Consider the following 24111-nt stretch of genomic DNA (forward strand, 5'->3'; position numbering starts at 1 on the left):
TTGCCTCTCCCCGCCTCCAAGGGAGCTTAGGGAAGTATTAACCTGTGTCCTCAGTTGATGTTTGAGACACACATGACTTGTCTCAAGGTCATCAGTTAATTAGGGAAGGACTCTGATCTTGTTCAGAGAAGCCACCAGGTTCCATTGTGGTGTTACATGAAAAAATGAAGGGGGTGCGAGGGACTTGCAGTTCTGGATCCCACAGTGCTGTGCTGTTGCCTCACCTCACAGCTGCCTTTCAAGGTACAGAGCCTCAGAATCCTCTCCCCAGTAAGTGTTGAATGAACCTGCTCTTCCAGGCTTCATCCTCCAGCTTGATGGAGCACACCTCCTCCACACTGCCTTCCCCCAAACAGTTGCATCACAATCAGAAAGGAGAGAGATAGCATTTATCAGACCCTTATCGCTGGTGAAATGCTAAGGCAATCTCCTTCCGTGAGCTAACTTGTTTACTGTTCACAGAACTCTGTGATTATGTATTATCCCTATTTCACAGTGAAGGAAAGAGGCAGAAGAGGCTAATGTGATTTGAGTCATGGTAAATAGTAGATTTAGGGTTTGAATCCAGGCAGTCTGCTTCCTGAGCGTGAGCCTCTCAGACCAGAAAATTCCTCTCAGTAGGACTTTATTTTTCTAACAACAATACTAATTTTGGCTAACATGCATGAGTGGCCACATGCTGGACTACAATGGCTCTGTTACATCCACTAATTTCTTATACAAGTGCTAGAGAGTTGAGAGGTATTATCTTTATTTTACAATTAAGGAAACTGAGGCTCAGAAAAATCATGCAAGGAGGGATAATAGGCAGTCTAACTCTAGAGTGCTATATGCAGAATTCCTGGCTTTCCAACCCAAGGGCCAGAATCCAGGACTCTTTGGATTTATGCAGCGTAATCTTTTAATTGGGTGGTGTTTTGTTTGGTTTTGTTTTGGGGTTTTGGAGACAGGGTCATGCTATGTTTAGGTGTCAGGCTGACCTTGAGTTTGAAACCCTCTAGCCTAAGTGTCGGTGTTATAAGGCTGCACCACCATGTCCTGCTTTCCAAGGCTGTCATCAGGTCTAGATTTATTTCTGTTTCCCTGACTCACAACGGACTGTCATTTAGTAGCAGAGGTCAGTGGAAGACCAAGTCACAGAATCTGAGAAAGTGAAATGTATCAGGGGGACTCCTCTCTCACAGGCCACCTACCAGATCCTCTACACGAGGCTTAACCAGCCTAGAGCTTGCTGTCCAGTTCTCTAAATCCACTCTTACTTCCACTCCCACCTCTTTTGTAAAGTAAATCCAATTTAATATGTTCCCAGGGAATTCACTGCTTAGAGAAGCCATCATTACAGCAAACACAAAGGGGTGCTTTGTAAATAGAGTCCTCAAGGCAGCAGGCAGAAGGACAACAAACTGGGCCACTAGGGCTAAGAAATGACCACTCTCCCAATCTGTATCCCTAGGGGCATTGCAGGCACACCCAGCTAAATTACTCTGAAAACAAGAAGTAAAAAGTAATAATGTAGTTTTCCTTTACAATGAAAAGAAAGGCCAGTGTGGTGTGTGGTTGCTCATAACTTTAATCCCAGCACTTAGGGGAGAGGCAGAGACAGGTGTATCTCTGTGAGTTTGGGGGGGGGGGGGACAGAGGAAGAAGAGGAGGAGGAAGAGGAGGAGGAGGAGGAGGAGGAGGAGGAGGAGGAGGAGGAGGAAGAGGAGGAGGAAGAGGAGGAAGAGGAGGAGGAGGAGGAGGAGGAGGAGGAGATTGACTTTAATGACAGAACCTCACAGGCTCCTGACACCACAGGCTCCTGACACTCTAAGGTATGCATAATTACCACTCCTATCAGATTCAAAGGTAAAGAAACCCAGGGAGTCGGAGTTTCCATTCAGAGTTCTGGGACAGCCTACCCCACAGTGCCTCACTTCTGGAGGCAGCAGGGTCAACACAGCCTTACTGGTTAAAGCACCTGCTTTGAATAAGACTGGAGTCTGAATCTTCACCGCAGCCACTAGTGTGACTCAAAAAAGTCATTTAACCCTTCTTGTCCTCAAGTTATCTCACTAGTAAAGTGCAAATAGAAATGCCTTTCTCTCAGGATTTCTAGATAGATAAATGAGATGAGTCACACAAAATTCTGCGGCAGCAATCTAGCCACAATTAGGGTGTGCATAGCCCTGATTTACGGCCCCCAGGAATGGACACCAGATCGACAGAGAGGACTCTGTTTCAGACGAAGTTGTTGTTTCCTGGGTGTGGCCCTGGAGAGGATGAGCAAGGGGATAGTCTGTGTGAAGTGAATGAGGAAGACGTGGGTAGAGCGCCCAGAGTAAAAAGAATCAACGTCTGGAGAGTGGGTAGAAAAAGAGAGGCCACCTGGTGGACACCTCAGAACTTCCTGCAGTCCAGAGCCCAGGTGAGATGGACATCTAGCTCTGCATGCACAACCCCGATAACTCTCGGCTCCTCAGGAAAAATGATGTTGAGACGTTGCTAAGGTCCAATGCACCCGGTCTGTTCTGGGGACCCTGGCTTAGCCGGGTTTTCCGGGAGAGAGTTGAAGCTGTGGGTTGTACAGGGCGGAGACGTGGCCAAGGGCCGGGTCAAAGGAAACCAGCTTGGTGATTTCGAGGGCGCCCACGTGGAGCTCAGCTGCCTTAAAACGCTGGCACGCCGGGAACCAGGCCAGCAGGGGGCCAGGCTTGACCTTGACCGTTGGAGCTGCTAGCTTGGCTCTCGCTGCCGGGCAACGGCGCGCGCGCTCCCCGCGGGCCCGCGGCTGCGCCTGCCCCTCCCTCAAGCGGAATCGCGGGCGATCCAGGCCGGGTTTTGCAGCGGAGCTGTTGGCTTGCGCGTGCCGAGTCCTCTCGGGTGGCAGTCGGCTGCTGGAGATCATGGTGCTGAGCGAAGTGTGGACCGCGCTGTCTGGACTCTCCGGGGTTTGCCTAGCCTGCAGCTTGCTGTCGGCAGCGGTGGTCTTGCGATGGACCAGGCGCCAGACGGCCCGGGGCGCGGTGACCAGGGCGCGGCAGAAGCAGCGAGCTGGCCTGGAGACCATGGACAAGGCGGTGCAGCGCTTCCGGCTGCAGGTGAAGGCGGGCGCGGGGCCTGGGGTGGGCTGGCGTGGGGAGCACGGCGTGGGCAAGGCAGCGCCTTCAACTGCTCGGACGCCAGAGGGCGGGCTGGCAGGCAGCGCAGACGTGAGCCCCGGAACAGAACCCCCCTCCTGAAGCTAATGCATTCCGTACTCTTTCTGCGCCAGGTGCAGCGCAAGGGGAAACGGCAAAGAAAAGGACAGGTGGTAGAGGCTGGGCGCTGTACTGGGTCAAAGAGGAGCTTTGTCCCGCGCCAAAGAATCTCGATAACTGACTATGAAAACGCTGGGGGAAAAAAACCGTTAGCACGAGAATCAATAGAATTCATTAGGACTTTGGAATCATAGAGTGATGACCCAAGATGTAACGTCGATCGTCCAGGGCTTAAAGTTCATGTTTGTTCATTTGTACATACGGATGTGCACAAGGGAGTTAGTGGCCAAGCCCCTGTCTTTCAGGGTTTGGCCGCCCGCCTATTAAACACCTCTCAAACCCTCTGGGTGGCCCAGTCAACAGGCTTCGCTTCTCCCCATTGCCCCTTTGGACGTTTCAGTGTGTATGTTTGGAGGATGTGAGAAAAGAGTCTGTGGGAAGGAGGGGCTTTTCCTCCTGTGGTATGAAACACTGACCCCAGTTAGAATCCCAAATGCTGAACTCTAGATATGCCTATGTGCTGAAGGATAGAAGAGTTGCTGTGGGTAACTGTGGGATCTGACAGGTATCGAGAGATCCCAGATAAAAATATTATTAAAAATAATCCCAGAGGACAGCAGGAGTCATTTAGGTGTTTCTGGGTCAGTATCAGGGAGGAATGCAGGTGAAAACTGCATTTGGCAGGTCTTCAGTTGCCTCAGTTGAGTAAGTTTTGAGCAAGAACTGCTACCAAGTGCGCTATGGAACTCTAGTTCATAGCAGTGGAGAGCAATTAGAAGGACTGGTCTCTGGATACCCAGGTGTGGTCCCGAATGCCCACAGAACTTTGGCTGGCTGTTAATACTCTGAATTACTCCCTCCCATCACAAAGTCCAGTGTGCATCTTATGTCTCTATTGAAATAAAAGTCTATCTGGTTCCAGCCTACCCAGGCGATGTTTGGAGTTGGCTCCTCCTAGGTTGGGAGGTTCTGATCCCACACTGGCCACCTCCTCTACCTGAGCTCAGGTTCTTTGGTTATTCTATGGTAGCACCAGAGATCTCAGGATCTTCATGCTGATCCTGGGCTAGGCCTGGGGAGCCTTGGCTGCTCCTCCATGTCCTTCTGTGCAGCCAGCTTTTAGCACAGCTTGGGTAGCAGGCGAGGGAATCTGCCCACAGTTCCTGCCTACTGGAAGGAATACTTCTATCCAAAAGGAATCCATTTGGCTGGGAGGTTGGGAGGGCTGGGAGGCTGAGAGAAGGCTGGGAGAAGGCTGGGTTTTCCTGCATTTCACCTCCCCAATTTCTTCTAAAATAATTGCCCTTCAGTCTCTTAAAGAACCAAAGAATTTTCGCTCCTTCTCTTTGTTTCTTTTTTTTTTTTTCTTTTGTCTTTTTTCGAGACATGGTTTCTCTGTTTAGCCTTGGTTGTTCTAGAACTTGCTCTGTAGACGAGGCTGGCCTTGAATTCACAGAGATCCACTTGCCTCTGCCTCTCAAGTGCTTGAATTAAAGGTGTGTTCCGCCACCACCACCACCTGGCAAGAATCTTTTTTCAGAGGATGTTTTAGGGCAGAAGTTTTGGCTCGAAAATACAAAATGCTGTTTGCGTAACTTCCTAGAGCCAAGATCTAGCCTGAGACACCAAATTTAGCTTTTTCAAGAAGGGAAACTACCTTTGGAGTTTCAGGGGCTAGAAGCCAAAGAAGTCTCTGTGGTGGTTTTGCTTTTTTGTTTACTTTGTGTCTTAGACAGGGTGCCATGCTTCTCAGCCTGGCTATGAACTCAAAATATAGCACAGGATGCATTTGAACTCCTGGTTCTCCTGCCTCAGCTTCCCATGTGCTGACAAGACTACACTCATTTTTCTCTGTGCTTTTTAGCAAATAGAAAACATGTTCATATTCATATTATTGTTCAGGTATCCCACCACCTTGTTGTCCAGACTGAGTTAGAGACCCACTCAAGAGGCCCTCCCATTTCAGCCATTGATACCTGGGACTTAAGGTTTGGCCTGCCATACCTGACTAAGGGTTCTTGTAGACCTTATGGGGGTGCTGAAGAGGTAGGATTTTGTTGTAAAATCAGCCCAGCCTTGGATTCAGCCCCTTCCCTTCTTCACTCCACAGAACTCTCCTGCCAGGCTCTGGTTTCCTTGAGGAAGAGAGAGGTGGCACCCGAGGCTGCCTCTGAAGTCTCTCTTCTAGTGCTTTCTCAGCCCATCCCTGAATAGCAAGGGGCACCTGGGGAGATGGGACCCAGTGTGCTGGGAGGACAAGCAGTCTGGTTCTTCTGATAGATACTATACAAGTTAACTGTGCCAAGATAGGCACAAGCTGGATGGCAGTAGGACATGGGTGTCTCTGAGTCACAGTGGTTCACACAATGGTTCACTTTTCCAGACTCTGGAGCAGCTCTAGGGAGAGGTGTATTTCTGGTCACTGTCAAACACTGGAAGCTTATCAGCAACAACCTTTCCCATACTTTCCCCAGATGCCCCCTGAGTGAGCTTTTTAAAAAATACTACTTTTTAATTTTTTCTTATTTGTATGAATGCTTTGCCTACATGCATGTTTGTGTACCATGTGCATGCCTGGTGCCTACAGAGGCCAGAGGGGCATCAAATCCCCCGAAAATGCAGTTATAGAAGGTTGTAAGATACCGTGTGGGATTGTGGGAACTGAACCCAGGTCCTCTGGAAGAGCAGACAGTACTACGAACTTCTGAGCCATCTCTCCAACCCCTCTCCCCCATTGTTTCTATGCTGTAGACAAGAACCAAAAGAAATAGGCTATTAGCTGGAAGAGATGTCATAAAACATGATTCCTGCCCCAGGGCCTTTGAACATGTGGTTTTGCTGGTCTGTCTCCTGCATTCTCTTGGGAAAGTTCACTGATCTTACAAATGACTCTCCCTTCACCAGATCTACTGTGGCTCTGTCTCCTGGCCTTTTCCAAGCCTTCCTGGCATGCTTCTTTGAAATGATCCTATTGCTGAATTGAAAGTATGGTTCCACCATTGAGAATATCTTCACCATTACTGGGAGAGGGATGATGTCTCAATTGCCTGATGCTAACTGAAGATTTAAAAACAGCTGTTAGTAAGCGTGTCACCTGCTGTCAACAGGGAAGGCATTGGGAAGAAGGGAAGTATGTGTGAGAATGTTGTCTTAGGGTTACTGTTGTCAACAGGGAAGGCATTGGGAAGAGGGGAAGCTTGTGTGGGAATGTTGTCTTAGGGTTACTGTTGCTGCGAAGAGACCGTGCTATGCACTGTGGCAACTGTTTTATTATTGTGTTTTGTCTTAGAGACAGTGTTTCTCTGTGTAGCCCTAGCTGTCCTGGAGCTCACTCTGGGCTGGCTTAGAACTCAAAGATTTGCCTGCTTCTGCCTCCTGAGTACTGGGACTAAAGGCGTGTGCCACCACCACTGGCAACTCTTATAAAGGAAAGAATTTAATTGGGGTTGACTTACAGATTCAGAGGGTTAGACCATTATCATCGTCATGTCATGGCAGACAAGTTGCTGGAGAAGTAGCTGAGAGTTCTACATCTGGATGGGCAGGCATCAGGAAGAGGGAGACACTGGGCCTAGCCTGAGCACCTGAAACCTCAAAGCCCACCCCTCAGTGACATACTTCCTCCAACAAAGCCACACCTACCTTGACAGGGCCACACCATCTAAGAGTGCCACTCCCCTGTGACCAAACATTCAAATCTGTGACCACAGACTTCCTATCCAGACCACCAGAGGGGGTGTTGATGACTTTGAGGTGTGAAGGGAGGAGTGGCAGGCAAGCTGCCAGGAGTAATTGCCCTACTGTGCTGATTTTGACTTTCTTTGGTCTATTTTCAGGCTTTATTTTTTCGAGACAGGGTTTCTCTGTATATATGCTATAGCCTTGGCTATCCTGGAACTCGCTCTGTAGACCAGGCTGGCCTCGAACTCAGAAATCCGCCTGCCTCTGCCTCCCAAGTGCTGGGATTAAAGGAGTGCGCCACCACTGCCCGGCTTCAGGCATTTTTAAAACAAAACAATGTTTTCCAGGCTGAGTTTGAACACACACACACATATATATATATTAAGAATGACCTTAAATTTCTGATCCTTTGCCCTCAACCATGTCTGGTGTTTGTTTATTTGAGACAGTGTTTCTCCATGTAGCCCTGATGGTCCTGGCACTTAGACCAGGCTGGCCTTAAACTCAGAGATCCCTCTGCCTCTGCCTCACCGAGTGCTGGGATTAAAGGCATGTGCCACCACTGCCATCTACCATGCCTGGTATTATGTGACGCTCGGGATCAAGGCCAGTCCTTTGTGAACAGCAGGAAACAGAGCAGCTGTATTCTTAGACTCTTATTTTATTTTATTTTATTTTTGTAGTAAAAATTTGTGTGTGTGTGTTTGTGTGTGTGTGTTTGCAACAGCTCACTATGTAGCCCAGGCTGGCATCAGATCCATGGCAATCCTCCTTCCTCCACCTCCCAAGTGCTGGGATTACAAGCATAAGCTTCCACGTCTGGAGAAAATACGAAGTACAGTTTATGCTCATTGTGGGAAAGGAGAGGCAAGAGGCAGTGCTCTGTGCAGTGTGATTGCTTTGTGAGAGAACATGAGCATGCACAGCAATGTTGTGGGTTTTCACAAATGCAATCGCGTGACTTTACATATTATTTTGTTTTGTTCATCAGAAATGGTCAACTTTGGTTTTCTTTTCAGAACTGGGTCCCGGCAGAGTGGGCAGATGTTCACTTCTGATATACTTTGGTGTGTCTGTGTGGTGTGCACGTGTTTGTGTTTCCATGTGTAGTTGTGTGTCCATGTGTTCCTGTATGTGGAGGCCACATATCAGATGTTTCCTCTATCACTGTCCACCTTGCTTTTTGAGACAGTCTCTCCTTGGACCTGGAAATCACCAATTCTGCAAGACTAGCTCTAGCTGGCCAGCAAGGTCCAGGGCTCTCCCTGTCTCCACCTCCCATCATTGTTTTCTTATTATTTTTAGTTATGCATATGTATCTGTGTGGGGCATATGCACATGAATGTAGTCGCCCACGGAGGCCAGAGTATCTGGAGATACAGGCTCTGGATACTGGAAGTCAAACCCAGGTCCTCAGCAAGAGGCTAAGATACTCCAGCCCCGAGATACTTTGTGGAAAATCTTTGGACTTTGCTCTTGTATAGATCTATTGGGAAGGATGGATCACGAGGCCAGCGTGGGGAGGAAAGGATGACACTGGCTGAGGGTCTTGGCAGAGGGCAGGAGGATGGGCAATTTCCAGAGTTGCTTGAAGGGGTTGACGACTGGTTGGTTGCAATGGAGAGGAGAAAAGAGCGAGGATGAGTACTTTTTCACTGGTCATGTTAACATGGATGTGCACTTGCCTGGCTGAGAGTCCTGGGACATCCTGAGGTGGAACCATATTGAAAGTGTGGGAGATGCTGATTGCAGAAGGACAGGAGTGAACATCTGTGAATTCCCTTGTGTGGAGCTTGGTGGAGGATCAGGAAGAAGTGGGAGGGAGGTGGAGCACCTGAAGGGAGAGGTAGCTAGGGAGCAAGCCTTCTCGGGCTGCTGAGAGGGAGTATGGGTGCCAGGGGAGCCTGTGTCTCTCCCCTTGTCACCCTTGAGATCGTAGCTAAAATGTCACCTCTTCAGGGAGACCTGCCCACCCATCCATGGCACCCTCTCATTTCCACAAGCTGTCTACCTGTGGCTTGTTTACTCTCTGAATGCAGGGACCTTGCCTTGTCTTACAGTACTTTGCACTTGTTTGCCAAATGATCAAAAGAATGAGTAATGAAGGGAGGGGTATCTCTACCCAGGAGAAACGGAAGGCAGTGGCTTGTGGTCTGATACCTTTGAAGACCTCAGCAAACCCTGGAGGAAGATGTGCTTAAGTACTGGGTGGATCTGGAGATGGCAGAAGCAGGAGGGGTCGGCTGAATAGTGATTCAGTATTCACTAATTGGTCTAATACCCTTGAGGAGGACCCAGGAGGATGTTTGCGGGTAGAGCTGGCCTCAGGGACCTGGCACATGGGTGTGGCTTAGAACTTCCTTTCTTAGAAGTTCTTCCACCCCCCACCAAACCCTGTTTTTACCAGTCCGTCACTATATAAAATTTGTATTTGATTGTGTAACAGTTTGTGTTTCCTGATGCTGTGGTAAACAGCATGACCTGAAGTAAGTTGGGTTTATTTCAGCTTATAGGTTATAGTCAGTCCATCACTGGGGGAAGGCAAAGCGGGAACTCCAGGCAAGAACTGAAGCAGAGATCGTGGGGAACACAGTTGACTAGTTTGCTTTCCGTGGCTTGCTCAGCTGGCTTTCTTACAGCACTAAGAACCACCTGTCCAGGGTTGGCACTGCCTACAGTCATTAATTAAGACAGTGCCCCACAGACATGCTAGTCTGATGGAAGAGGTAATTCCTCAGCTGAGGTTCTGTTTTCTTAGATGACTAGCTTGTGTCAAGCTGGAAAAGAAAAAAAGAAAGAAAGAAAGAAAGAAAGAAAGAAAGAAAGAAAGAAAGAAAGAAAGAAAGAAAGAGAAAGCCGGGCAGTGGTGTCACACACCTTTAATCCCAGCACTTGGGAGGCAGAGGCAGGCAGATTTCTGAGTTTGAGGCCAGCCTGGTCTACAGAGTGAGTTCCAGGACAGCCAGGGCTACACAGAGAAACCCTGTCTCAAAAAAAAAAAAAAAACCCTAATCAGCACATCAGCACAGGTACTTATTACTTCTCAGCTCTGTCCCTGCCTCACATAAGCTCATGTGGGCATAGCTTTTTGTTTACTGCTGTGGTACAGTTACCGAGCAGGCTCTTCATAACCTGTCTAGAAATGGGTGTGCCCATTATCTCCCTTTGGGCACCTCAAATCTTACTGGGGCCTTTCTTGTGGTTGCACTTCCCTGCCAGGGCTTGTATGCAGTGGGTGTCATGTGCTAGGTGGGTAGGACATCACTGTCTACCTTTCTTTTAAAAAGGATTTATTTCATGTCTATGAGTGTTTTGCTTGCATATGTATATGAGCACCGCATACATGCCTGGTGCCTGCAGAGGTCAACAGAAGGCATCAGATCTCCTAGAGCTGGACTTATAGATGCTCGTGAGCCATCATGTAGACCAACCCCAGGTCCTTTGCAAGCGTGAATGTTCTTCGCCACTGAGCCATCCCTTCAGCCCCACTCTGTACCTTTCTGGTCCTAAACACAGCACTTCTTTTATTTTAGTTTCAGCCTCTATAGATCTGTGCAATGGAAATGTTGGTAAGAGTCAATCAAGATGCCTGGTGGTGATGGCACACACCCTTAGTGGTGACTCAGGAGGCAGAGGCAGATGGGCCAGCCAGGTCTATAGAGAGAGTTCCAGGACAGCCAGGGCTACCCAGAGAAACCTTGTCTTGAACACCCCTCCGCCCCCCCCAAAAAAGTTAATTAAGACATAGAAGGTCATAGACTTGGTGTTTAAGCCAGTAATTCTATCTCCTTTGAGGGGTGGGGCAGGAAGATCTTGAAAGCTCAAGGCTAGCCTGGTCATAAGGAAGACCTTCTCTAAAAAACAAATACAGCCAGGTTTATTCCTAGCACTTGGGAGAGGCAGGCAGATTTGTGAACTTGAAGCTAGCCTGGTCTACATAGCAAGAACCTGTCTCAAGCAAACAAATAAAATAAACCCAAGTGGGGAGGAACACTGTGCAGTCTTCTGGCTAGGTCTGTCATGGCTGCTACAGTGGTGAGCACACAGTGGGGAGGAGCACTGTGCAGTCTTCTGGCTAGGTCTGTCATGGCTGCTACAGTGGTGAGCACACAGCAGCTGTACATGACTTGGACATACACACTGCCTCCACCACCATTACACAAACAGAAAACCAACCAACCAACCAACCAACCAAGAAAATACCATGAAGAAAGTGGGAGCAGGGATAGTTAGGAAGAAGGAGGTCAATAGGGGGGTGTGTGTGTGCATGGGAGTGCGGTGGGGCAAGGGGGAGGGAGATCGGAAATGAGAGAAGGTAATGGGGGGTGGGGATATGATCCCAATGCATTATGTAACTGTCAGAAATAGAAGAAAATGAAAAATAACCATGTGAGTGGGGGCGGGGACCCAAAGCAACAAACCCGATTCAGCACTGTGCCTGGCAGGCTGGAGGCAGGGGTGCTGGGTGCAACCAACGCCCACCCCTCACCATGTTCGTCTTCAGCAGTTGTCCAGAGGCTACATTTGCACTAGCCTGGCATGTCAAAAGCCTACCTAGGGTAGGATCTGGTTTCTGGTGTCAGAGCTGCAGGTAGTACCTTCTGTCAGGGACCTTAGCAGGTGACAGCTAGCATCTGCCTGTTTACTGTGAGGCCTGAATGGCAGACTCACAAGGGGATGGGGAAAGGGAGGAGGGGCTGCACGAGGTGGGGGGATTGGGAGGAGAGGGAGTTAGATCTTAGATCCTATGTGAAGTGAATAAATAAATTAATGGGGAGGGGAAGAAAAACGAAAGATGCACGTGCAAGATTGATGTAATGTATTACCCACAGAACCCTGACCTGGACTCAGAGGCTTTGCTGGCCCTGCCCTTGCTTCAACTGGTACAGAAGTTACAGAATGGGGAGCTGACCCCAGAGGCTGTGCTCTTTACCTACCTGGGAAAGGTAAGCTCTAGGCTTGTCCTAAGCTCCCCCCCCCCCCCCACACCCAGGCTGAGGGAAAAACCTGGCCTGGAGTTGCCCTGCTCTGGGTCATGGTAGAACTTCAGTGCCAGAGACTACCAGGGAGGGAAGGAGCCTGCGTGTGTGTGTGTGTGTGTGGGGGGGGGGGGGGGGGGGGACGACACTGAGCATGTTGTCTTAGCTAGAAACATGGCTTTCAGCCCAGATTTCCCTCTCCCGCCTCCACCTCTGGTCACCAAGTCTGTTTTGTTTCCTTCTGTCTCTCCCTGTTCTCCACCCACCTTTATCCATCCTGGTCTTCACTGCTCTGTTCCTCTGTAAGCAGCCAGCATCCTGGCAGGTGCCCTTCAGGTCCTATCTTCATCCCCAGCCATCCAAGACCTTGGGAGATGGGAGAAGTTTGAACTCAGGGTCTGCCTTGCTTTGTGCTGGTGCCTTGTCCCAGGATTATCTTTCTCCACGCTGACCAGCAAAACCTCTCCTGTGTCTGCCCCAGCTAGGTTTGCCCCCTTCCTCACCCCCCCCCCCCCCGTCCCCTTGTCTTCCCTCTCTACTCACTGGCAAGGCTCAACTCTGTCCATCTGCAGGTTCTCCTGGGTCTCATGGATAGGGATTGTTCTTTAATTCTTTAAAATTTTAAAAATCTGTGTGTTTGTCTGTGTGAGTGGGTACAGGCGTGCGTGTGGATGCGTGTTTGTCTGTGTGAGTGGGTACAGGCGTGCGTGTGGATGCGTGTTTGTGTGAGTGGGTACAGGCGTGCGTGTGGATGCGTGTTTGTGTGAGTGGGTACAGGCGTGCGTGTGGATGCGTGTTTGTGTGAGTGGGTACAGGCGTGCGTGTGGATGCGTGTTTATGTGAGTGGGTACAGGCGTGCGTGTGGATGCATGTTTGTGTGAGTGGGTACAGGTGTGCGTGTGGATGTGTGTTTGTGTGAGTGGGTACAGGTGTGCGTGTGGATGTGTGTTTGTGTGAGTGGGTACAGACATGCGTGTGGATGCTCTTGGAGTCCAAAAGAGAGCACTGGGTCCTGTGGAGCCTGAGTTACAGGTGGCTGTGAGCCGCCTGACGTGGATACTGGAAACCAAACTAGGGTCCTCTGGAAGAACAGTTCTTAGAAAGAACTCTAAGTCACAAAGCTATCTCTCCAGCCCTGATGGAAATTGTTTCCCTTTTAAGCCTTCATGCCAAACACATTGTCTTTCACATAAGAAGTGCTCAGGGGGCTGGAGAGATGGCTCAGAGGGTAAGAGCACTGGCTGCTCTTGCAGAGGTCCTGAGTTCAATTCCCAGCAACCACATGGTGGCTCACAACCATCTGTAATGGGATCTGATGCCCTCTCTGGTGTGTCTGAAGACAGTGACAGTGTACTCACATACATAAAATAAATAAATCATACAAAAAAAGATTAAAAAAAAAGAAGTGCTCAGGGAATATATGTAAGAAAAAGGAGTAAGAAAGACAGTCTGTGCATTCTGGCACATTCTGAGTGTGACGGTGACCCCAAGTAAGTGTCAGTGCCAGAGGGAGGTGTGTTATGATACTGTTAGAAGGGATAAGCAACCAGTGCCATCACAGAAACACAGGGACTCCACTGAGGCCCTGAAAAGGCCCCTGCACTTCCAGTTCACAACAGCATTTTAATTGCACATGGGTCCCTCCCTTGTGGCCCTGGGTAGCTTGGTGACTGATGTCTGCAGTTTTGAATGTGGCCACACAATCTACTCTTTTCTCCAGTTGTCTCCCAGGATCAGGGGGGTATCCTTAGGCTGAACCTGGGTGTCCCCTCCTCTGCTTCTGGGGCCCTGGGCCCGTGGCTGGAAGTTCTAGATGTCTACTATCATTTTATGAATTCTTGGGGTCCATTCCTTCTAGGCTCTGCCCCACAGTTACCTGACAAGAGCCAGGTATGTCTGGCTTACTATAAAAGGTGCTGTCTGCCCCCTCCTTGCTCTCTTACTCTCTCTGCCCCTTCCCTACCTAACCCCTTTCTCCCTCTCTCCCCTCCCTCCTGCAATCCCATGTGTTCCTGGCTTGCTCTCTTTCTCTCTCTCTCCTTCCCAATTCCCCTTGCATGCTCTAAATACATTCTTTTCTACACTATATCCTATTATGTTACCCTGAATATACTATATTCTACACTATATAGGTACACTATAGGCTGGTACCTCAGGGGGAAGGGATACCTCAGCATGGGCCTGCAGAGACACCCCCTTCCACTTCACCATACTTGGGTCTATCAAACATATTCTTGGCTCTTTTTTTTTTTTTTTTTTAAATAAAACAACAACAACAACCCTTATTTCTCTATTGAGGTCAGTCATCTGTGTGACTCAAGAGTCCCAAGGAAATGGGAGGCTTGGCTTGGCCAGGGGTGAGCCTGGCACTGGACAGAGAAAGGAGTGTCAGAGTCTGGTCTAGCCTCATTATGCAGCAGCTGACTCCCAACATGACCTGGAGTGGAAATGGAGGCCTCCTGTCTATCTCCCTGGCCAGAGATATGGCTTGGAAGTATGGGGGCAGTGGCCAGTGGTCATCTTCCTAGCTACCCTCTGCTGAGCACTTCTGAGGACAGCCTTGCCTGGCCTGCCTGGCCCTGAGTCTCGAAGAGAGCCTGGGTGAAGCTGGTGAGGCCTCTGAGCCATGTTTCTGGTTACCCTTCCCCTTATAGGAAGTGTAGAAGGAGGCATTTGAAAAAGAGAGGAAGCTGGCTTCCTTGTGTCCATTTCCCTTTCCCTAGGCCTGGGAAGTGAACAAAGGGACCAACTGTGTGACCTCCTATCTGACTGACTGTGAGACTCAGCTGTCCCAGGCCCCACGGCAGGGCCTGCTCTATGGCGTCCCCGTGAGCCTCAAGGAATGCTTCAGCTACAAGGTACACCCTGTTTGGTCTCAGCCTTCCACACTGCCTCTGTGTCTGCCTGCACCCAGCTCTGGGGGCCTTAAAGGACGTTTGTGGTCCAGAGTCCTTGGGGCTTCTGTCTGGCCAGTGTGGTGGTGGTGGATGTGTCCCTGGGCTGCTGAAAGGTCCTGTGGCATTGTTGGTGTCTTCTTTCCCCAAGGGCCACGACTCCACACTGGGCTTGAGTTTGAATGAGGGGATGCCATCGGAGTCTGACTGTGTGCTGGTGCAGGTGCTCAAGCTGCAGGGAGCCGTGCCCTTTGTGCATACCAACGTCCCCCAGTCCATGCTAAGGTTGCTCCCTCGGGAGGGCTTGGTCTAACCAGTGAGGTGGGAGTAGACAAAGGACAGTTGTTGACGTGACCTGGGCTGACCTTTTCCTGCTTCCTCCAGCTTTGACTGCAGTAACCCCCTCTTTGGCCAGACCATGAACCCATGGAAGTCCTCCAAGAGCCCAGGAGGTTCCTCAGGGGGCGAGGGGGCTCTCATTGGATCTGGAGGTTCCCCTCTGGGTTTAGGCACTGACATTGGTGGCAGCATCCGGTTCCCTTCTTCCTTCTGCGGCATCTGTGGCCTCAAGCCTACTGGGAACCGCCTCAGGTATGCTGGGGACAGGGAGGTCTTGGACTCCTAAGGAAAGCATGACCTTGGCTGCAGGAGGGATTCACTAACCAGCCTTGGGTGAGGGTGTGGGGGGCGGGCATTAGTTACTACCAGCTGTGCATGGTTTTGCTTCCAGTGCTGAGAGGTTAGAGGCATGGCTGGGCTCGTGAGTATAGGGTAGCCAGCGCTTGTTTCCAATGTCTTGTGTTTCTGACCAGCAAGAGCGGCCTGAAGGGCTGTGTCTATGGACAGACAGCAGGTGAGTAGGTCTATGATACTCTCGGTGCCCTGGAGGGTGTGTGTGTGGGTGGACGTCTTGAGTTGCCTTTGTCCCTGTTTTTCCCGTGGGTGTTCGCTGATTGCCAAGCCACTGTAGGTGTCAATCCTTACTGCCCTTTCTTGCTCACTCTGGAGCCATAGACCAGTCCTTACTCAGACCTAGAACTCATTGGGGTGGCCAAGTGACACCGCTTCCTTCCCTTCCCTACAGTGCAGCTTTCTGTTGGCCCCATGGCCCGGGATGTGGAGAGCCTGGCATTATGCCTGAAAGCCCTACTGTGTGAGGACTTGTTCCGCTTGGATGCTACCATCCCTCCATTGCCCTTCAGAGAGGAGGTGAGTGGGGATGGGAATGGGCAAGGGGAGGGAACTCTAGCACCCTGGTGGCGTGGGCAGGATGGCAGCTGCTACTACACCTCTGGCCACCAGGTGGCACCAGTGCCTGCATTTGAAACCCCTTAGGCTTTTCCCCTATGCTGCAGAGGACCACTAGTTACAGACAACTTAAACCTCGGTAACTCCTAGGAAAGAAATTGTGGTCCTGTGTTGAGTTTGTCTTTAGGAAGCAGCATTTATTTCTGCCCATCTCCCCAGAAAACAGGCTACCTGGCAAGTGGGCTGATTCAGGTGAGGAGAGTGTGGAGTGCTGGCTGCCTAAGTATGACCAAGATAGGCCATTGATCAGACAGAACTGAACTGCTTACTCCCTGAAGCCTCCCTAGTACCTGGATCTTTCAACCAGGAGTTGGGCTAGGATTAGGTCAGGACCATGATGTCATCGTCTGGGATGGAAATACAGAAAGAGGAGGAGTTTAAGGTGAGGGGTTCAGAGTCTGGTGAGCTGGCTCCCTGGTGAGCTGGTGTCCTCATGTGCTTGACTGCTTCCCACTGGTGAGCTGATACAGAATCATGGAATCAGGAAATCACAGAGGTTATCTGTATCTATGTACAAAGCTTTTGGGAGTAGTCCCAGAATGCACACAGATAAACAGTGTATCATTCGTGTCAACTATGGGTGACAAGCTCCACTCTCCAGAATTCCTGCATTTCCTTCTCCCGTGCAGGCCTCTTGCTTTTCTCAGTGAGGCTGCCTTGAAGGGTCCCCGTGTAGTAGAGTGGCATAGTTATTTTTAGGAGTTAGGGTGGTTGGGAAGGTCTGTGTGGAGTAGGCTTTTCTCCGTAGCAAACGGGTTCAAACAGTGGTAGCCCGGTCCCCTTCTGAGAGGGGAGAGAGGTGAAGAGGTCCGGAAGAGTTTCTCACAGGAGTGGGGGCAAGCAGCAGAACCTCCACTTCCAAGACAGAATGCATGGTTGGACTTCTGTCATTGGATAGCCCCTGTTTCCTCTTATGACTACTGGGAATCCCCTCATTCCTGCCCCAACCCGGCTTCCTGTGTTTGCTTCTAGGTCTACAGAAGTTCTAGACCCCTGCGTGTGGGATACTATGAAACGGACAACTACACCATGCCCAGCCCGGCCATGAGGAGGGCTGTGGTAGAGACCAAGCAGAGTCTCGAGGCTGCTGGCCACACGGTATGGCATCTCCTCTTCTTCAGGAGAGTCTTTCATGGCCAGTCCCTCCTGGGTCCCTTCATTCTTTGTTACTTAGTCAGTTGGGCTGAGAATTTTGGCTATGTGAGATCAGTCGAAAGATGGCTGAGGTGGGAGTACTGGCGTGAAGAGTTGGTGGACGATGTGTGAGTGCATGCCTCAGTGACAGACAGCTTTCTGGAGATTCCTGGGGACTTGACAGGCCAGTGGGCTTGGTTTGTTCATTCTGAGACAATTTCATGTGTGGATCCAGACTTTTCATGAGGTCATAGGTCAATAAAACTGACTTTGTAGCTTTGTGATCATATGGCACCGAGCATCCTCAGGGCTGCTGCGGCAGCATGTGAGTTATGGGGACCGAAGGCCTCGTAACATCTGTGGGCTCCCCCTTCAATCTCTGCAGCTGTAATATCTGTGGGCTCCCCCTTCAGTCTCTGCAGCTGTAATATCTGTGGGCTCCCCCTTCATTCTCTGCAGCTGTAATATCTGTGGGCTCCCCCCTTCAATCTCTGCAGCTGTAATATCTGTGGGCTCCCCCTTCAATCTCTGCAGCTGTAATATCTGTGGGCTCCCCCTTCAGTCTCTGCAGCTGTAATATCTGTGGGCTCCCCCTACAGTCTCTGCAGCTGTAATATCTGTGGGCTCCCCCTTCAATCTCTGCAGCTGTAATATCTGTGGGCTCCCCCCTTCAATCTCTGTAGCTGTAATATCTGTGGGCTCCCCCTTCAGTCTCTGCAGCTGTAATATCTGTGGGCTCCCCCTACAGTCTCTGCAGCTGTAATATCTGTGGGCTCCCCCTTCAATCTCTGCAGCTGTAATATCTGTGGGCTCCCCCTTCAATCTCTGTAGCTGTAATATCTGTGGGCTCCCCCTTCAGTCTCTGCAGCTGTAATATCTGTGGGCTCCCCCCTTCAATCTCTACAGCTGTAATATCTGTGGGCTCCCCCTTCAATCTCTGCAGCTGTAATATCTGTGGGCTCCCCCTACAGTCTCTGCAGCTGTAATATCTGTGGGCTCCCCCTTCAATCTCTGCAGCTGTAATATCTGTGGGCTCCCCCCTTCAATCTCTGTAGCTGTAATATCTGTGGGCTCCCCCTTCAGTCTCTGCAGCTGTAATATCTGTGGGCTCCCCCCTTCAATCTCTACAGCTGTAATATCTGTGGGCTCCCCCCTTCAATCTCTACAGCTGGTTCCCTTCCTACCAAACAACATCCCCTACGCCCTGGAGGTCCTGTCGGCAGGCGGGCTGTTCAGTGATGGTGGCCGCACTTTTCTCCAAAACTTGTGAGTGCTGTTGGGCTTCAGGATCTAGGGTGGAATTGGAACAATGCAGGGGGCGGGGGCCGTGCTCAGTGGTCACAAGCACTGGATGCTCTTCAGATGATCCAGGTTTGATTCTCAGCACCCACATGGTAGCTCACAACTGACTGTTAACCCAGTTCCAGGGGATCTGATGCCCTTCCTCATCTCCACCAGGCACCAGGCACACACGTGAAGCACGGAAATACGTGCAGACAAACACCTATACACATAAAATAATAAAATTAAAAATTAAAAACGTACAGCCCCAGGGAGAGCAGCTAGGCCCTGTGCCCATCCCCAGGACAGGCCTAGCTGCACACATAGAAGATTTGGGTGGGGACCTTGCTGTCCTTTTAGCTATGCAAGTTGAACCTGGAGATACCACACCACAGAGACTTTGAAAAGGTGACATAAGATGCAAGGGGAGGCTGGATGGTAAATCCATAACCCCCTCTGAGCTAAGAGCCCTGTGGTGTGCAGGTGTGCAGGCGTGCAGAGGCTTCCCTGTGGTTTGTTAGGGAAGGGTGTTGGGTCTGGACAACAGCCTTTCCTGAGCCAAGTCTTTCTTTTCAGGCTTCAGTTTTCCTTTTTTCTGAGTGAGTGTGTGGAACAAATTTATTTAAGAGGCTTGCCCAATACTTGGGAGGCAGAGGCAGGCAAATCTCTGTGAGTTTGAGGGCAGCCTGGTCTACTAAGCGAGTCTAGGATTGCCAGGGCTAGACAGAGAAACCCTATCACAAAAAAAAAAAAACCCTCAAGTAAATAAATAATAAATAAATAGATATATAGATAAATAATAAATAATTTTTTTTTAAAAAAGAGGCTTGGTAGAGAGCAGCTAGTACCTCCCAGCTGTTTACAGAGGAGCGGCCTGAGACAGTACCTCTGGAGACATAGCTGGGCTGGCTCAGGCAATGAACCTGCTCTTTGGTCTCACTATAGGTTTTTGGGGAGCCTATCTCCAGCCCCATTCAGAGATGTTGGCTGGCATCAGTGCTAAATAGAAAATGCTGAGGGAGATAGTTCCTCTATCTAGTCTCTACTGGGGGGCAGAGTCCAGGCACCCCAGTGAGCAGGAGAAACTGTGGTGTGCTTTGGAAAGAGGCCAAGGAGGGACCTAGATATCAGCACTCCTGGAGTTGGGTACGGTGGACAGTACCACTGAGTGACAGGGCTACCCTATCTTAACTACCCCATCTTAACTACCCCTTTTGTCTTCCAGCAAAGGTGACTTTGTGGATCCCTGCCTGGGGGACCTGATCTTAGTTCTGAAGCTGCCCAGGTGGTTTAAAAGACTGTTGAGTTTCCTGCTGAAGCCTCTGGTGAGAGTAGCAGGCACGCAAGGACACAGGCTCTGGGCCCCCATTTATGCTACCTCATGGTCTCTGGCCCTCCCTCTCTCCCTTGGTCTCCCCATTTCTTCTGCCCTGACTATTCTACTTTCCACTTTTTAACAAACCTGTTTGTCAAAACCTCCTGGGCCTGGGAGGTGGGAGGGCATGGAGGAAGTGGCATAGGTCACCAGTCACTGACTCTGTGTCTGTTCTGGTGCAGTTTCCTCGGCTGGCAACCTTTCTCAACAGTATGTGTCCTCGGTGAGAACTTTTCCTGTATCCTAATGTCTGCCCCTGCATTTCCTCAGCTGGTCTAGTCTGAGTTCAAGTGGTTTTGACAGAAAAATCTCTGGGAGAAATAGATGCTAAGGTTGAGGTGTTCCAGGCAGGGAGGTTGACTCATGACCGTCACGCGGGACTCTGAAGCTGTGTTAAGCTTTATCTGGATCACCTGAGGATGAGGGCCGGAGTTCAGAGCAGGACTGGCACCATAGAGGGAAGCATGGGGAAAGGGCCAGAAAGGAGGTAGCCTAAACTGCGGTGGCGTGGGGATTGTGGGTACCAAGGAAATGCAAAAAGCTATTAGGAAACTGAACTGAGCTGGTCTGGACCTGGTCCTACCTGACCCTTTGTGGCTGGTCTTCAAGAGCAGGACAAGACCCATACCATTCTCAGCATGATGTCTGTGGACATAGTCCTCTTACCTCCAGATATTAAGGACTTTTGACAGCCTGCCCTATCCTGTCTTGTACCTCAAGAATCATGAAGAATCAGGCCTGGTCTAGTGCTGGTTTAGCTATGAAGTCACTAACTGATCCAGCCTGAGTCCCTTGAAATCCTGGATTTTCCCATCTGGACAGCAGGGCCTTGATTCCCTCCCTCAGAGCTCCCCTGGGGTTGAGTGAGATCTCGAAGTGAGATCTCGAAGAGTAGGGTGTATGGTGTTGCTGATGCTGATAACTGGCTGTGCTGGTGATGATCTTCCTCTGTCTGCCCAGGTCGGCTGAAAAGCTGTGGGAACTGCAGCATGAGATTGAGGTAAGGTCTGAGCCCTGGGGCACAGGGGAGGGAGCAGGGTGTCTACCAGCAATCTTCTCTTCGCTACTCCCACTGGGGCCCTGGAGTGACTGTCTTCTCCTCCCTCCCCAGTGACTGTGGCTTGGGCCCTTCTGTGATGTTCATTTGTCTGGTGTCTGTCCTTAGAGTCTGGGTCAGACTAGGCTCCTGTCCTAAGTCCCTCTTGGTTCCTCTAGGACTATCTATGTCCATGCTAGTAAGTGGCTCTGCTTTGCAGAAAATACTTTGTCTGTGGTGGAAGCAGTATCCTCAAGAGGCAGCTCTTTTCATCTGTTGGCTCAGCTCAGATGCAATAGCAAGTGTTAGGGCCAGAGCTACCTCAGTATCCATTGGTCACCATGGGGTGCCTGGGCTCTGTCGGAGCACCTCCCCCAGTGTGCTCGTGTCCCTTCAGATGTATCGCCAGTCCGTGATTGCCCAGTGGAAAGCATCGAACTTGGATGTGCTGCTGACCCCCATGCTGGGTCCTGCTCTGGATTTGAACACACCAGGCAGAGCCACAGGTGAGGCCTACTGCCTCTCTTCTAATACCCTCATTCCCCGTCCCCTTCTGAGTTCAACCCTGTGCCTTATGGAGCTATGGGTAGAAGAGGAGAAGTTCTGAGGGAACACAACATCCATGGAGGAGCATCTTGCTCTCTTGGGCCTCACTAACTGTTGGCTAAAGAGGTGGAAGACATGAGGAGAGAATGCGTTCTCTACCTGAGCACTGTGTACGTAGGAGGTCCCCTTGCAGAGTCTGCAGTTTGAGGAGATGGTATTTGAATCTAGGTGTAATTCAAGAAAACAGGACCAACATTCCAGGTCAGGGAAACTGCATGGATAAAGGCACAGAATGAGCAACAGTGAGCCTTGCTGTCTTCTGTGCTTTACCACAGACCTCAGGCCTGGGAGAGGGACTTGTTCCAGCTGTGGGAGCAGGGTGCCATTTTATGTGTGAGATAAGGATGACTTAGCAGGGCTTGCCACAGCCAGTGTGTTTTTTTCCAGGGGCTATCAGCTACACTGTTCTCTACAACTGCCTGGACTTCCCTGCGGGGGTGGTGCCTGTCACCACTGTGACTGCTGAGGACGATGCCCAGATGGAACACTACAGAGGCTACTTTGGGGATATCTGGGACATTATTCTGAAGAAGGTAAAGCCTGCCTATCCCCTAGCTCTCTGCTCCCCAGACCCAGCTGCTGTAGTGGACAGAGTCCTAACTCTTACAGGCTTTGCCAGCCTTTGTTAACACAAACCCCATGCCTGCTCCTTGCCTTCCCCAGCGGAGCGCATGTGCCTTGGCCCTGTGGTGTGGTCTCACTTCATGTCACCCATCCTGACGTTGGTATCCCACCCATGCAGGCCATGAAGAAGAGTGTCGGCCTGCCTGTGGCTGTGCAGTGCGTGGCTCTGCCCTGGCAGGAAGAACTGTGTCTTCGGTTCATGCGGGAGGTGGAACGGTTGATGACACCTGAAAAGCGGCCATCTTGAGGGTCATTCATCTGCCCAGCTCTAGAGAACTGAAGGCCTGTGTGCTCTGCACTACAGCCCCATCTATTCAGGATACTACCACCCATGAGGAAACGCCCAGCACAGGGAAGAAGTGTCCACCTGCTCTTCCCTGGACTCCTGTAGAAGCACAGGACACACCTTCCACCACCAAGTCTGGGCCTTGCTTCCCTTTCTGGTCTACCTTCCATCCTGACCCCTACTTTATATGACAGCCAGCAGGAATGACATGGCCGAGGATCACCAACAGTCAAAAAAACAATGTGTTTCTGTATTTTCTGGTATTTCTATTAGGGCCCTGGGAAGCAGAGCCTGCCGAGAGAGCTGTGCTGACACTTCAGAGCTGGCTGTAATCATGTCACTCCCCTGCTCCAAAACCTCCCTAGGCCATCACCAAAAGGTAGACACAGGGACATGTCCTTGGTACTTGCCTCCTGCCCTCCCTTTCTTGTTCCAAATGGCCCCAGCTTTGATGAACACTGCCCCAGACCACCCCTCCTCAGTCCACTTCTCTGCTGACTCTGCTGACACTCTGCTGACATGCCCTTTTCACTTCTCTATTTGTTGTGGAGACAAGGTTTCTCTGAGTAGCCCTGGCTGTCCAGGACCTCATTCTGCGGATCAGGCTGGCTTTCAGCTCTCAAAGCCACCTGCCTGGGTGCTGGGATTAAAGGCATGTGCCACTACAGCCTGGCCTGATGAGACAGATATCTTTTAGGGTCATCTCTGTAACCCATTTTCTACTTATCTATCCACAAATCAGAACACTGGATGGAGGAGGGAGTATGTCACCCTGGATACATGCCAGGGAACACTTAGAGACAGCAGTGTCATCAATTTGAGCTTCCCAGCCAAATATGTCTCTGGTCTATGTTTTGTTTGCTTGCCAGTATTGGCTTCCAACGTCTCCTCCATGTAGATCATAGTGGTGACTTAGGATACCTTAAGTGAGTGAGACCACTTGTAGTCTGGGCTCTGTAAGATTTTTTATTGTATGCCTGGCACCCAGCATGGTACCTGACACTTGATGGATAGCCAATGCAGGCTTGTTGGAGGGGTGGCAGATCTATTCCTAGTGAATCCATTTTGGCACCTTCTGATTATTTTCTTATGTCATCCATGATAGGGAATTTCCCAGCTTTTTCTGACCTGCTACCTTTGTCTAACCCACTTTCTTTGCTTTGATTCATGACCACAAGGACAAATATCTCCTTGTCTGTGATCAACCTAGAGTTTTCTCCTGGCCTCGAAAACTGCATGCATCAACTTCCCGCAACCCCCAGCCCCTCTGCCTTTTCTTCCATCCAGCCCATAAGCACATTGAATTCCTCCCACAGTATACTCAGGGTGATCAAACAGAAACGGCCCCTGCTTGTGTGGTTTTTCATTCTACCAGCAACTGTGTAATTACACCACGTGTCCCAAATGCTATAAAGCAGAAGTCCCTGGGTATGATGACATCAAGTAGGTTACCTGGCTTGCAGGTAATGTGTGCAAGAGTAGCTATGTCAGGGAGTGTGAAGTGACATGTAAGTTGGAAAGCACATAGTCAGTGGGAGCCAAGGAACAGGTATTTCAAGAAGGGTGGAGATGACTTAAGCGCTGCTAGTGTAATGGGTTAAAGACAGGTGAAGGGGGGGGGGGGAGAATGGAGAACTCTACCTGCCACCACTGAATTGAGTGCCTGCT

The 24111-nt window shown here is 50.3% G+C and overlaps 1 protein-coding gene across 1 annotated transcript; it reads left to right on the forward strand.

The window, feature by feature from the left end:
• Positions 1–2579: 2579 nt before the first annotated feature.
• Faah (fatty acid amide hydrolase) lies at positions 2580–23110 on the forward strand. Its single transcript, XM_034503616.2, has 15 exons — positions 2580–3080; positions 11753–11866; positions 14623–14757; positions 14945–15078; positions 15178–15384; positions 15606–15646; positions 15878–16002; positions 17074–17199; positions 18404–18501; positions 19742–19841; positions 20074–20114; positions 20852–20891; positions 21325–21433; positions 21921–22066; positions 22276–23110. Exons 1-15 carry the CDS (start codon positions 2886–2888, stop codon positions 22402–22404), a joined length of 1740 nt encoding a protein of 579 aa, XP_034359507.1. The 5' UTR covers positions 2580–2885; the 3' UTR covers positions 22405–23110.
• The last annotated feature ends 1001 nt before the right edge of the window (positions 23111–24111 follow it).

Source organism: Arvicanthis niloticus, chromosome 5 (genome assembly GCF_011762505.2).
Source record: "Arvicanthis niloticus isolate mArvNil1 chromosome 5, mArvNil1.pat.X, whole genome shotgun sequence".
NCBI classification, from domain to species: Eukaryota; Metazoa; Chordata; class Mammalia; order Rodentia; family Muridae; genus Arvicanthis; species Arvicanthis niloticus.